At 39.0% G+C, this 16,160-nt stretch overlaps 1 protein-coding gene across 1 annotated transcript in view; it reads right to left on the reverse strand.

Annotated features, from left to right (window-relative positions):
- The window catches only part of ppid (peptidylprolyl isomerase D), a 50,560-nt gene that overhangs the window by 30,804 nt on the left and 3,596 nt on the right, over positions 1-16,160 (reverse strand). The window contains exons 2-4 of the mRNA XM_043674007.1: positions 4,327-4,467; positions 4,118-4,224; positions 3,034-3,222 (exon numbers count right to left, since the gene is read on the reverse strand). Coding sequence (XP_043529942.1) covers positions 3,034-3,222; positions 4,118-4,224; positions 4,327-4,467 — 437 coding nt within the window. The remainder of the gene's footprint in view (positions 1-3,033; positions 3,223-4,117; positions 4,225-4,326; positions 4,468-16,160) is intronic.

Here is a 16,160-nt window from a genome sequence, read left to right on the forward strand (position 1 = left end):
AGCATCTGCAGTCATTGTTTTTACCTCGTTGATTTTAACCCTACTGCGAATCCTCTTGCAAGGATGCCTGCCTTGAACAAGTTTTCCTCCTCTCTCTACAAGAATACGCTTCAGGCTCTCTGCCTTTATTCCTGATGAAGGGCTTTTGCCCGAAACGTCGATTTTGCCTGTCCTCGGATGCTGCCTGAATTGCTGTGCTCTTCCAGCACCACTAATCCAGAATCTGGTTTCCAGCATCTGCATTCATTGTTTTTACCACTATCCTCCATATGCCTATCCAATGCCCGTTTAAATGCCCAAAAATAGGGAGAGTCCTCCACTGCTACTGGCAGGGCATTCCATGAACTCACGACTCGCTGAGTAAAGAATCTACCCCTAACATCTGTCCTATACCCTTAATTTAAAGCTATGCCCCCTCGTAATAGCTGCATAGGAAGACGAGATTAAAAAAGAATACAATAGAAAGATATGCTAATGTGCTTTTCCAGAAGGATGGGAGAAAACTTAATTAGAGCACAAACAATGTTACGCACCAGTTGGCCATGATGTACTGTTTCTATGCTGTAGATACTACGCAACTCATACTCTTCATAATTTTAAAAACTTAAATCAAATGTCCTCTAAACCTTCACTATCTTAACTCTTCACTATCTCAAGTCTTGGCCAAAATCCTTGTGAAACTACTCTTTATTGGTTTAGTGACCTTCCTTTATGAAGATGCAAACGTATGTATGGCTTGTACTTGGATATGGATGTGCGTGCTCCCAACGCAAATAGTCATTTATGATGGCAGGCTTCAGCCATGTTCACATGCTCTTCTGCAAATGACATCTACATCACTGATTGAACGCAGTTAATAATAGTTGCCAAATTTTGGTTAGCTGGAAAGGATCTGTTCAAAAATTAAAAATTGAATATTACAGAGAGCGTGACTTATGTACTACATAAATGATTAATGTATGTAGATGTTGACATAGAGAAAATTTAACTAAAAGGAGATGCAGTGTCAAGGTTTTGGGAGGGATTCAGTGCCAAGACTGTGAAGATCTGATGTGCAAGTTGTTTTTGAACTAACAATCAAAGCTATGTTCTGAAACATTTCTAAATGAATAGATAAATCACACATTTACATATACAAGTAACAATTAGATTCGAGGGACATTTCTGTGATGTGAGTTTAAATGCAACATTCCAATTCTGTGCATCTGTGGTGGCATTCGCCACAAAGACAGCCATTGAGGGATGACTACTTTACACTAATATCCTATGCTTCCATTTATAAAACTTAAAAGAGTTAGCTATAATAGTATTAGTAGGAGAGATCATTGCACTGTCCTTGTAAAGACAAAGTTGTCATTACAGTTAGGATAACATTGTACTGTGTGGTAAATGGGATAGATTCGGATTAGGTAAGAACTAGGAAAGAGGTCTACATACAGAACATGGGGAGTTAGGGTGCTAAATTAACAAGTAGAACTTCAAAGGTTATAATCGCAAATTACGATCTGAGCCACATTCAAACATGCATAGAGAAATACAATTGGGGAGATAAATATAGGATCCAAAATCTGTGATGGAAAAGTTAAGTTCTTGAGGCACCAGCACTAGTTTTGGGGAAATGAAACCTGCACCATTAGTACTATGTATACCTGAACTATGCTGAGACCAGTGTTCTCACAAACCTCCAACTGGAAGATGAAGGGTTGTACACAAAATACTGTGGACAAGGGATATATATTTTAAAAATTCATTCACTCACACAATGCTGGCATCGCTGACCAGGCAGCAACTTTGAATTCCCATCCTTGGTTGCTCTTGAGGTGCTGGTAGTGGGGAGCTGCCTTTTTGAAACTTAGAATCCAGTAGTGTAAGTCAACCCACAAAAACGTTAGGGAAGGAGTTCTAGGATTTTGATCAAGTGACAATTGATGGAACAGTGATGTATTTCTAAGTCAGAATGATGTGCAAATTTTAGGGGAACTTTGCAGGTGGCAGTGTTCCCATGATCTGCTACACTTATTCTTGGAAGGTGCTGTCTAAGGAGCCTTGGTGAATTGGTGATGAGCCAGCCATGTCCACATCCCATGAATGAGCAGAATTCTAGACTCTATCAGGAGTTGCAAACAGAGGGGAACAGGACCTAAAAAATACAGGCATTGATTAATATACCTGTTTACCTGCATCATTCTTAATAGCAACAATTCTGAGATCTTGGCAGGGTTACTATTCCCTCCCAGCACCATAATGCAGGTAGCAAATTCAGCATGTTAAAAAGTTTTGTTAAGTCAGGAATGGAGGCGGTGATTTTCCAGCCAGTCACCAATTTTCAGATCAAACTGGACAGTTTAACTGCCTCAACTGGAGCACCTAGCAGTAATGCTTGAGGTCCCCAGGATCTCCCATGCATGAGATTAGCATTCTATTAAAATGGTATTCTTTTAAAAGGGCTCTGCTCCAACAACAGTGGTCTGATTGCTTTAAAAAAAAGTTGTTACTGCCAGCTGCTTCTTAGAAGCTAAAAGATCTGTTTAGCACTCTAACTTAAAAAGCTTGCCCATCACACTTAATTGTACCCCACCCCAACTCCCAGTTTCAGGACTGGAAACAGTCCTACCTTCTGTTTTCTGAACCTAAAGCAGAAATCTAGTCCTATACCTCACTAATTCTTAAGAACTTCTTAAAGCAGTCATCTCAGTACTTCACTCAAAATTTAAATTTTACATCTGAAATTGGTCAAAAGAAACAAATATCAGTCTCTAAACATAAATTAAACTAAGAAGTCCTTATTAATCATCCTGAAATTATTATTCTAGAGTCTGTTCTGATATAACGTGATAATTCCATTCCTGTGCAATTCTGTGTTTTAATAACACCATTAAACCAATGGGACAGAATTCATGTTATAGGTAATACAGGTAAGGAAAGTTCACATTCTACAAACAATGGTCTAAAATCTTCAATTGCGTTATAGCCAATGCACGTTGAATAAACACGCGTTATAGCAGAATCGACTGTATCTATTTGCCTTCTCACCTTTATAGGCTTCTCATCTTTCACTTCGACATTTTCCAGCATCTTTACTACTCCCATTCCTTTTAGCACCTGACCAAACATAACATGTTTGTTATCTAGGTGAGGTGTTGGCACAGTTGTGATGAAGAATTGTGAACCATTGGTGTTTGGTCCTGCATTGGCCATGCTCAGCAATCCTGCCTGATCATGCTGCAATAGTACAAAGAATTTGTGTGAAGGAGAAATAATGCATCTTAAGTTTAAATAATAAAACTAAAAAGTTGTTAAAAATGCAAGTTGCACTTATGTCCTTTGAATTTGACTCAGGACACTGCAGATTGACAGATCGCAGAGCAAAATGAGTTTGCTTTTGCATTTTTGTGCAAATATGTTTGTGAGCTTCATTTTTTTGATAAAATTTGCCCATTAATGTAGTAAGATTTGACCAAAGCTGAGGATCGTTTCATTAATTCATGATTTTTTAAAAAATTCCATGCTCATATATAACCATAAGGTGAGTAGTTTTAAACATTTCACAGTTATGTATATAATTAAGTACATAAAATATGTAAAAACGCAAGTGTGAGAACAACTAAATTGGATAAAAGAAAACAAAAATATGGAGTGTTCAATAATGTTGAGAATGGAACAACTGTGGAAATATTCCCTTCCCAGGCCAAAATAGATGAGTAAACATCCATCTATTATATCCAACATTATGGTTCAACCCCAACTCCAAGTTTGTCCCCACTGGTGTGGTGTGAGTGTTTTCAATGAACAAGTGCCATTATATATTGACTCAAGCTAGATTTTTCATTTATAATCCCAACATACAAAAGGAGATTTGCATCTCAGTTTCAACTAGATTTGAAATTTTGTCCCAGAGGCAAAATCTAGCAGTTAATTTCCATTGATTAAGCGAGTGTTGAAGAACACAAACAGTTTTTGTTACAATAGCACAATAGCCTTCATATTGTGCTGCAGAAAATATTGCAATATTTCACCCAGCCCATGGAAAATCATATGTACAATTACAAAATTCATTATTTATTACCAATGTTCAGCTAACAAAGAAGTGTTCACTATACATGCCCTTCTTTTTAACCTTGTAATGGAAACTTTCATCTTCAAATTTCTCTCCATAGATACTTTCTCCTCCAGTTCCATTCTGATTAGAAAAGTCTCCTCCTTGTATCATAAACTTCCTTATTACTGTAAAGATCAGAAAGAATTGTTCATTTTTTAATTGACTATGTGGTCACTTAAAATAGAAATTAAAACTTTCATAATGACAAGGTCCACTAATTGACTTACTCCTGTGGAAAGGACAGCCTTTGAAATGCAGAGGTTTACCAGTGGTTGGCCCAATTCCCTTCTCTCCAGTGCATAAAGCACGAAAATTCTCAGCTGTTTTAGGACAGACATCAGCAAACAGTTCCAGAATTATCCGTCCAGCTGCAATAAAACATATTGTGCATTAGATTTCAAACCAATGGACTTTTACAACCTCCCACTAATTAAAATATTAGTCAAGAAACTCAAATTGAGATTAGCTACTCTCAGTAGCATATAATTTCAACCATCTACTAGGCTTACTGGCTAAATTTCACCAAATGTTGTCCTTGTGTAAAATGCCGTTGTATTCCAGGGCTACAAATTTGGAGATGTTTGATGAAGAGCACTAAAATGTCTGTGCTTTATTTTTAACTCATGCAAGTCTTCACCTTAGTCTATGAACAAATCCTTCTATTCCATTTTATTAATGTATATTTCCTTCAACTACTCCCTGTTGTAGATAGTGCACAAGCTAATCACTCTCCAGCTAAAGCATTCCTCTGGAATTCTCTACTGAGTTTATTAGTGGTTACTTTACATCTATGGCTCTTAGTTTTGACTCAAATATAAGCTCAAAACACCTGACTACAGGCTAGTCTAATTTTTTGTTCATTTATGGGATGTGGGCATCGCTGGCTGGCATGCATTTATTGCCCAGCCCTAGTTGTCCTCTGCTAAACACGTAAACGTGAACTCAGAAACCTGAACCCAGATATAGCCGTCCATCAGAACTTTACCAAAAATAGATCTACAGGTTAGCAAATGCACAGATCATTTACTGGTCATGGGAATTTTTGAGGTTCAATGGCTGAAAGTGCAGGCAATTAACAATAATCCAAACAACTAACAAGAAGCAGGGGTGAAGAAAATACTGTTAAAGAAGTTGGTTTCTGGACACCGGTTTGTTAAATCACTATCATCTATAAATAAGCAAGAATTATTTAAATTCAATCTTGTGATCATTATGATTAGTACAAGATTATTCAATAGTCAATTCCTAGTTAATATCAATGGACAGTTATATAATGGTACAGTACATTGAGCAAATCCTTGCAGCAGCAAGACAGCAAATGTCCTAAAAGAATTCTATTTCTGAAATATTGGGGAAAAGTTTACTCCCCACAGGAAGTGAATACAAGGAGGGGTATACAATTGGAGTGTTGAGGTGGAGCTAAGTCATGACAGCTTGCTACACTGACCATGTCCTAATGTTAAATTTACTGATAAGAAAAAGATACAGGCTTCACACAAGGAGATAGGAAACGATTCTGAACAAGAGTTATCAAGTGGCGATCCTCGTTAAAGGATTTAAAGTGTACTCATTCCAATTACAAGGCCTCGAAAGAGTCTTGTATTGTTATTTTTTGTCACTACCTCCCCGAGTCGGGAGTGGGTAATTTGCGCGCCTGCTGCCTTCCTTGGATGTGGTAGCCGTTTCTCAGGCTCCCTCTCCAGAATCAAACCCTGATTCCCCGTTACCCATGGTCACCATGGTAGGCACAGAAAGTACCATTGAAAGTTGATAGGGCAGACATTCGATGTGTCGTCACCGTCACGAGCCTGCTGGATAAGGAAGCAGCCAGCTGAATCTAGGTTGCACAGTAACAGCCCAAGGCAAGTTTTTTTTAAACCAAGAGGGGAGGCCAAAGGTGAAGAATACATCTCCTACATTCTCCTCAAGAGACTTTTCTATCCATCAGCAGCTTTTTTTAAAAAGAAAGTATCTTAATCTATCTTCTGTATGTTGTGGGGCGCCCCTATCTTTTTCAGGAGTAACCACATTGCTGCTGATCCAATTGAGGCTCCTGAATTACCAGCCAATTAGATTGGCCAGAAGCTATTGGAGGTAGGATTTCCTCTTCAGCAATAGGCAGAAGTCCATTCTAGTGCCAGTTAACACTGATTTATCAGCTACGGATCTGCTCATTGATATTTTTTGGTGATAGGGGCAGGAAACTATGCCAATTGAAGTATCCAGCCCAGCGAGCTAGCAGGTGCGTCATTATTAAAATGACCTACCCAAATCAATAATCAAAGTCGTACGTAAGATACTATCCCACACAGTGTAACACACAGCAAGTCTAGATCACTTCATTGCAAAGATATACAGTCATAGAGAAGTACAGCAATGGAAACAGATCCTTCAGTCCAACTCGTCCATACCGACCAGATATCCTAACCTAATCTAGTCCCATTTGCCAGCATTTGGCCCATATCCCTCCAAGCCCTTCCTATTCATATACCCATCCAGATGCCTTTTAAATGTTACAAGTGTACCATGAAAAAGTTGCTCCTTAGATCCCTTTTATATCTTTCCCCTGTATAGCCGCAACATGACCTCCCAACTCCTGTACTCAATACTCTGACCAATAAAGGAAAGCATATCAAATGCCTGCTCCACTATCCTATCTACTTGCGACTCTACTTTCAAGGAGCTATGAACCTGCACTCCAAGGTGTCGTTGTTCAGCAACACTCCCTAGGACCTTACCAAAAAGTGTATAAGTCCTGCTTGGATTTGCTTTTCCAAAATGCAACACCTCACATTTATCAAAATTAAACTCCATCTGCCACTCCACAGTCCATTAGCCCATCTGATCAGGATCCCATTTTATTCTGAGGTAACCTTCAGTACTGTCCACTACACCTCCAATTTTGCTGTCATCTGTAAACTTACTAACGTTACTATGTTCACATCCAAATCATTTAGAAAAATGACGAAACGTATGGAGTCAGCATCGATTCTTGTGGTCACTAGTGACAGGCCTCTGGTCTGAAAAACAATCCTCCACCACCATCCTCTGTCTTATACCTTCGAGCCAGTTCTGTACCCAAATGGTGAGTTCTTCCAGTATTCCATGAGATCTAACCTTGCTAACCAGTTTCCCATGGAGAACCTTGTTGAACGCCTTACTGAAGTCCAGATAGATCGCATCCACCACTCTGCACTCATCGATCTTCTTTGTTACTTCTTCAAATAACTCAAACAAGTTCGTGAGACATGATTTCTCATGTACACAGCCATGCTGACCATCCCTAATCAGTCCTTTCCAAATACATGTAAATTCTATTGCTTAGGACTTCCTCCAACAACTTGCCCACCACCGACATCAGGCTCATCTGTCTATGGCTGTTCTCTGGCTTTTCCTTACGAAGTTTCTTAAATAGTGATACAATGTTAGCTAACCTCCAGTCTTCTGGCACCTCACCTGTCACTATCCATGATACAAATATCTCAGCAAGGGGCCCAGCAATCACTTCTCTAACTTCCCACAGATTTCTAGGGTGCACCTGATCAGGTCCTGGGGATTTATCGACTTTTATGCATTTCAAGATACCCAGTACCTCCTCCTCTGTAATATAGACATTTTTCAAGATGTCTTTACACACTTAACAAATTCCTCTCCATCTAAACTCTTAACACTATGATAGTACTCCAGGCTAACTTAGTACTTTTAGTTTATATCTTAAAATTTAGTCCAAGAATCAGATTTCAATAAAACATATAATCAAGACAGAACTCATTCTACTCATTACTGTAGACCTACAGCAAGGTTACACATTAAAAACGATGTACTTATCTACTCCTGTGCTCTGAGCTCTCCAACACAGGTTCCTCCAAGATCAGTTGTGAATTTCGTTGTTTGTTAAGTTTTCCTAGACATACTCCGATGTCCAGAGACACATGAACTCAAACAGCAAAGGCAGTAACTGCGCAGATTCACGCTCCATAGAAACAAGACCCTCATTTTGCATAATTGCTGAATAATAAGGCATTAAACAATTATTTGCATGATTTGTGCTAATAAATGAGCAAATGGGCAATCACCAATTGAAACTCTAATCTTTACCAGTCTCCGAGAAAACTGTTTACAGTCTAGTTCACGTTTATAATTAAGTCAAATTTTGCTCTAATAACGTGGCAGCATTATTTCAAGATACTGGCAAAAATCTATTTTAACTGATTCTTGACATTTTGAGAGTCATGGTAAAGTTGCTACAGTCCAACTAGACTACAGCGGAACCTTGATTATCTGAAGGACACAGGCGGAGAGTATTTTGTTCAGTTAAATCGAATTCCAGACAACATAGTTTAGCCAAGCATCGGCTCCTTGAAATCTTGCTGGATAATTCCATATTCGGATAACTGAATGCCGGATAATCGAGGTTCCTCCGTATAGGTCTGCTCTTTCATCAGACAGGGATCACTGGCAGTGAAATAACCTGATGGTCACCAAGCCTCAGGCGAAAGGAGAGTTTAAGAAGGAAAGTCCTTCATGGTAACCTCAGCCAGTGTGAGAATTAAACCTATATTATTGGCACCACTCTGCATCACAAACCTACCATCCAGCTAACCGAGTTCATCACTCAGAGATATAAAAGCGGAGACAAGGTGTCTGGTCTCTCAGAAGCACTGTTAAGTGCAACAAATCATTCTTGCTTCTCGAGTCCGGTATTAAATAATTTATATCCCTTCAGATTTGCTTGATCTGTTTTGCCATCTCTTGTTCACATGGATTCGGTAATATTGGGAATTTAGTTTTCCGTGGCCTCATTACAAGTAAATGAGTGGCATGAATTATTTCAGCAATGTCTACATTACAGGCTGTGGAGTGCATGTACAAACAAAACCACTCAGTCTAATGGCAGACTTGCTTTGGAGGTCACTCCAGAGATATGGAAAACAGAATCTTTTTTTTCAGTTTTCTACCCACTTTGTGTGTGAAAAACTAATGCATGCTCCTTTTTGCTGCAAACTCATAAAAGATGTCTCTGATTTTAATTCACCTTTTTTGAAATGCAGGATTTATTTATTTCCTAACAACTCTTTAAATTATTTTGTTAACTCCCATGAAAGGCTTTGGCAATACAGTAAATATAGTGTAATGGCTAACTTCTGTACTAAAATAAATCTTTTTCCAGGTTATGAGAATGTGTATAGGGTACGAGCAGGTAGGGAAAGAGTTAAGTTTAGAGTTTTCTGACATGAGATTCAGCTGAGCATGACTCAGATCAGATAAGTACTTGCAGTTAACAATAGTGTGCTGAAGGCAAGGGTAATAGGTTAACAAGGGAGAAAAGCATTCAATATGTAGAGACAGATAACAAGATGAGGAAGAATTCAGAATGTAGAGTCAGTTAACAAGGTAGTTAAATTTTTGAGTCAAGATTAGAAGGGTGCTGGAAAAGCACAGCAAGTCAGGCAGCATTCGAGGAGCAGGAAAATCGATGTTGTCCACATTGATGCCCTGGGGTTGAAGTGTTCCACGACGAAAGATGAGGCGTTCTTCCTCCAGGCATAAGGTGGTATGGGGGGAATGGTGGTGGAGGAGGCCCAGGACTTGCTTGTCCTCGGCAGAGTGGGAGGGGGAGTTGAAATGTTCAGCCACAGGGTGGTGGGGTGGTGGGGTTAATTGGTCCTGGAGATGTTCCCTAAGGCTCCTTGCCTCATTCCTGATGAGGGACTTTTGCCCGAAACGTCGATTTTCCTGCTCCTCGGATGCTGCCTGACCTGCAGTGCTTTTCCAGCACCACACCAATCTTGACTCTGATCTCCAGCACCCACAGTCCTCACTTTCGCCTAGTTAAACTTTTGACCCTATCTTAATCTAATTTAATCTTCATCAAGTATCTTTCATAGCAACTTGGAACCATCTTTTTTTTTTAAATCATACTCATGTGAGTACAGGTGACAAAAAAGCTAATAAACCTGATCCAGTAGAATCCTAATTAGTCCTTATGTAGACTTCCAAGTGGTATTCATCAAATAATATTTTTAAAAACCTTTTTCAACCGCAAGCTCAATGTTTTAAAATCGTGTTATTTCTTCTACCATAACCTCACGTTTGATGAGCAGTAAATTATCAAAACTCCAGGCCTGTGCAGTTCAGAATAAATTTACCCAGAGTAAGTCTCCCAACAGAATTTTTATAGTTTGAGAAACACAATTAAAAATGAATAAATGGATCATTTTCAGATGGGCAGGCTGTGACCAGTGATCTGGATCAAGGATCTTTTCTATGTCCTGAGCTGACTGTAATCCATATTAATGGCTTAGATAAGGAAATTGTAATCAAGATTTCTGACAATATAAAGTTAGGTGGGAAAGCAAGTTGTGAGGAGGACGCTATAATCAAAAAGCATTTAGCAACTCAAATGAGTGGAGATGTACACAGCAAATGTAACATAATATGGGAATAAAGTGGGAAGTTTACCCACTCTAAGAGAAAACACAGAAAAACAAAGTATTTTTAAAATTGGTGAGAGGCTGGGAAATGTTGCTATCGTCAAGGTCTGTGAAATCCCAGAGTACTGTACAGAGTTCTGGTCTCCTTACACAAGGAGGGACATGCTTGCCATCAAGTGAGTGCAATGGATGTTCACTAAACTGACTGGTAGGATTGTGGTTATGATTTTTGTATAGAAAAATCATGAAGAGGTATGAGGGCAGTATAGGAAGTTAGGGTTCAGTTAGGACATTCACCATGATCTTACTGAATGGCCTATTCCTGCTTCTGTTTGCTATGTTTCTTAGATCATTCAATAATCATGGCTACACCCTCCCATTTCCACAAGCATCATTTCATTGTTCATCAAGGCAGTTTTTTATTAAAATATATTTTTATTGAAAAGTAGATTTTTAAATATTACAAATATTAATTATTACAATTATTACAAATACAAAACAACACAATCAAAATACAAAGAAAAAAACCCAAAAAAATGTAAAATACCCAAGCCGTCCTCATGTACAAATGTATAAGTATGAAAAAAACCCAATTAACTACTTAACTAAATAAATAATAACTAATAACAAATTAATAAATAATAATACAGCTCAGCAAAACAAAACATGAACTCTCGATATAGAGAGCATGAATTTTCACCTATTCATATGTTCACAGTTCCCTCTCTCTGGATGTTGGACTCGTAAAGCACAATTGTTATGGCTATATAAAAGCTCTTATTCGTGTGGCAGACAAATCTGTGTCCAGGTAGTCCAAAAAGGGCTGCTATGTCTTACAGAAATTCTCAAGTTTTGTGGTGTATAATACTTTGTAAGAAAATCCACAGGGATATGCTCCAGTACAATCTTACGCCAACCTAACAAGTGCGGGGGATTTTCGGTCTCCCAACCTAACAAGATATTCTTTCCTGCGCAGAAAGTGAGGATGTTGAAAAGTATTTGTCTTATGCGCATCTACAGGGAACACACTGGGCAGGCCAAGAAGAGGAGAGATCGGGTCCTTCTCCACCCTTCCACCCAAAATCCCCTCCATTGTAGCTGTCACAGTGCAGCAGTATGTTAGAAGCCTATCACAGGACCAGAGATAATGGGTAAGAATGCCTGTACCAACTTTACACTTGGGGCACGTAGAAGATACCCCTGGTTTAAATTTTGACAAACGACCTGGAGCCAAGTAGACCCTGTGGAGATTCTTCAACTGTAAAGCACAGGTCCTATTACAAATTGATATCTTTCTTGCGTTTTCCCAAGTATCTTCCATGCCTCTGAGGAAACCTCAATGCCTAGCTCTCTCCCATTTAGGTCTACACATATGTACAAAAGTTAATAGGCATACCAGCAGGTGGTCATGCCGTTTATCGGGAGTATTTGTACAACACACAGTTCATGAAATAAAAACAGAGATGTAGTAAAAATAAAAAAAAGACTGATAGTATTTTATTAGAAAAAGACCGCACAAAGCTGTTAATAGTATATGATAAGCATTTTACATCAAAAAACTGATATTCACAGCAAACACCTCTTCTCACCATATATCATAATTACAATGGGATAGCTGCTTAATGCAAAAGTCCATGAGAATCCTTCAAATTCACTGTTCTCATCAGTTGCACCACTGAATAATTCATTCCAGTTATCTGGGTCAAGCATATTGTCATATGGATCATCTTCATTTGCATTCTCAAGGAGATCATTAATTGATTTGTCATCACTTCCATCTGACCATAAATAGTCACCCTCTGTACCATCTAAAGCATTAGGAATTCCACATCTTTTAAAGGCTTTTACAATAACTTCAGTTTTCATCCTCCTGGACTCTGCAATCCACTCACATATAGTTCCAAGTAATGGAGCACGGACTGATTAGGGATAGTCAACATGGCTTTGTGTGTGGGAAATCATGTCTCACAAACTTGATTGAGTTTTTTGAAGAAGTAACAAAAAGGATTGATGAGGGAAGAGCAGTAGATATGATCTGTATGGACTTCATTAAGGCGATCCACAAGCTTCCCCATGGGAGACTGGTTAGCAAGATCAGATCTCACAAAATAAAGGGAGAACTTGCCATTTGGATACAGAACTGGCTCAAAGGTAGAAGACAGAGGGTGGTGGTGGAGGAGGGTTGTTTGTTAGACTGGAGGCCTGTGACCAATGGAGTGCCACAAGAATCAGTGCTGGGTCCTCTACTTTTTGTCATTTACATAAATGATTTGGATGAGAGCATAAGAGGTACAGTTAGTAAGTTTGCAGATGACACCAAAATTAAAGGTGTAGTGGACAGCGAAGAAGATTACCTCAGATGACAACAGGGTCTTGATCAGATGGGCCAATGGACTGAGAAGTGGCAGATGGAGTTTAATTCGGATAAATGCGAGGTGCTGCATTTTGGGAAAGCAAATCTTAGCAGGACGTATGCACTTAATGGTAAGGTCCTAGGGAGTGTTGCTGAACAAAGAGACCTTGGATTACAGGTTCATAGTTCCTTGAAAGTTTGGTATGCTTTCTTTTATTGGTCAGAGTATTGAGTACAGGAGTTAGGAGGTCATGTTGCAGTTGTACAGGACATTGGTTAGACCACTGTTGGAATATTGCATGCAATTCTGGACTCCTTCCTGTCGGAAAAATGTTACGAAACTTGAAAGGGTTCAGAAAAGATTTACAAGGATGTTACCAGGGTTGGAGGATTTGAGCTATGGGGAGAGGCTGAACAGGCTGGGGCTATTTTCCCTGGAACGTCAGAGGCTGAGGGGTGACAAAATTATCGACGTTTACAAAATTACGAGGGGCAAGGATAGGATAAATAGACAAAGTCTTTTCCCTGGGGTCGGGGAGTCCAGAACTAGAGGGCATAGGTTTAGGGTGAGAGGGGAAAGATATAAAAGGGGCAACTTTTTCACGCAGAGGGTGGTACTTGTATGGAATGAGCTGCCAGGGGAAGTAGAGGAGGCTGGTACAATTGCAACATTAAAAAGGCATTTGGATGGTTAAATGAATTGAAAGGGTTTGGAGGGATATGGGCCAAGTGCTTGCAGGTGGGACTAGATTGGATTGGGATATCTGGTCGGCATCGACCGAAGAGTCTGTTTCCATGTTGTACATCTCTATGATTCTATGTTGCCACCCTTTGTGAAGCTTTCTTCCCCTTCTTGCATCCAAATGTCCCAATTCTTCTGTATTAAGTCCTTAAAAGGTTTATTGATGCTAACATCCAGTGGCTGCACCATACTCATAAAGCCTCCAGGAATCATTGCAATGTCAGTATTGTTAGCTCAAAGTTCACTGATAACACTTTTCACTCTATTTGAAATGAACATATCCCAAACCAGCAAGCTTTTTCTCCTTTTTAAGTCCACCTGGTTGTATATTTCAGACCTCCCTAATCCAAGTCTTGCAACCACCTTCATCCATCCACTCTTTTTCATGGAAGAGGACAACAATGTCTTTCAGAAATTTCAGCAAGGATCTAGCACAAATGTAGAGGATTACAGGCTTAAAAAATCACCATAGACTTTAATATTGTTCCATCTGCCATACAACAAGTACCACAATGAATCGACTCCTTTATTGGCCAGTAGTCTTAATCAAAATCGCTGTTGCTCCAATCTTGTCCACTATTCTGTTCCCTGGCATATCAAAGTTCATTGGGGTTTCATCCACACGACCAATGCATGAGAGCCTGTACCCGTTTTTCTTCCGACTTCTGATTACAAAGTGATGGAACCCAATTAACTTGTCATTAAGTTCTGCTGGTAGACATTGGGTCATCTTGGTTTTCTGTCTGAGCACTAAATCATACCTTTTCATAAACCTATTGCACCATCCAGCACTTTGTTTTTGGCACGTATTCATATACATTTGAGTCATTTTGCTTCCATTCTGACAACACTGAATTACCCAGTCAGCAATCTTCTCTTCTAATTGTGGCCACTTGTTCAGCTTTCCTCGGTTGGCATACTTCTATCTTTGCATAGCTTTTAATTGGATTGCTTTTTTCCTCCAATCTTGAACAAGTTTTTCAGAAACACAGAACTCCCTTGCAGCTATGCTATTGTTGTTCTTCTCTGCAACTTCAATAACTTTTAGTTTAAACTGTGCTGTATACTTGTTTCTTCGCGATACCATTTTGTCGGAAAAATTTGGGGAAGTTTTACAACAAGTTCAAAGCAAAACTGTATGCAACACTAAGAAATTGAGGCAACAGCAGGAAGAAATGGTCAAGGGCTGCCATAAGGTATCATAGATATTTGCCATGCACAGGTCAAATATATGTATGTAAATATTACATAAATAAATATATACTATATTTATATACACTATACATAGTTATCAACATTCAACGCTTTGAAAATTGCATTGCACAAATATATATTGGTGCATGTAACGTGATGATGTAGGTATTGCACTTGAATCAATAATGTGCAAATTTTAAGGCTGCATTTATGGTCAAGAGACCCCTGAAAAACTAGGATCGACTTATACACAAGTTTTATGAAAAATACAGGTAGAAGATCCTTTATCTGAACATGGGGGGGGGGGTGTGTGTGTGTGTGTGGCGGTGGCCAAGCACCAACGGCCTGCTCTTACATGGAAGCTTGCTCCTGCAGTAAGATTTTTAAAAATTTCACCATGAAACTCTCGCTTATTCTGAAAACCGAAAGATTCAGAATTCCAAAAAGCAGCTGGTCCCAAGTATTTCAGATAAAAGATCTTCTACCTGTACCAGATTTTTTTGGCCAAAAATAATGCCTATTTATACATGAGATTGACCTAAGCACAAGTATATACAGTATATTAAGACGCTAGATTCAGAAGAACTGGAGTATTCCATTTGAAATATTTTCAAAACTTTAATTTTGCTGGTGTGAAAGCTACTACTTCACATGTTTTGAATATCAGTTTAATTGTACAAAAGAAGACATCAACATTCCCTTTACAGCAGCTGCCGTATATGAGGCAATGGTTGGTTGTGCAGCATATTTCAAAAATAAGTTTTCAGTATTTAGTATGTATTTAACTGAAACAAAGCTGCAGCCAACTAGTAAAAGGTCAGATATTCTTTAATGCTCATGATAATGTAAACATTTAGTAAGGGGAAAGAAATGAGCCAGAAGTTGTAACCTCAGGTTGTTAATCACATTGTGGCATAGAAGGCACCTTTTCCAAGAGGACACTTATAAGGATGTGACCAATAACCTGGCAGGATATTTAATTGCCGTGGCTTGGTCTGGTGAGGGAAACGGTTATGGACCAGGCCAGATCTTCTCAAAGCATTTCAAGAAGTTAGCCCAGACCCTAACTTTCTTAGCTGTTTTAGGCATGGATGGATATCCTGGATGGATATTCCAGGAGTGATGCAGCTGGTCAAACCACTTGGCTTCAAGTAAAACAGAATTTATTTACACACCACCGAATGAAACACAAGCAAAAGAAAACTGAATTTAGAATAACACCTATTGGAAAACCCAACCAACATGACCAACTTAAAGGAGCCATTCCAATTTCCTACAACATCCCCAAAATTACACCCTTTGGCAAAAAAGGTAAATTCAAACACAGGTTCTTACAGG

Source organism: Chiloscyllium plagiosum, chromosome 32, assembly GCF_004010195.1.
Source record: "Chiloscyllium plagiosum isolate BGI_BamShark_2017 chromosome 32, ASM401019v2, whole genome shotgun sequence".
Classification (NCBI taxonomy): Eukaryota; Metazoa; Chordata; class Chondrichthyes; order Orectolobiformes; family Hemiscylliidae; genus Chiloscyllium; species Chiloscyllium plagiosum.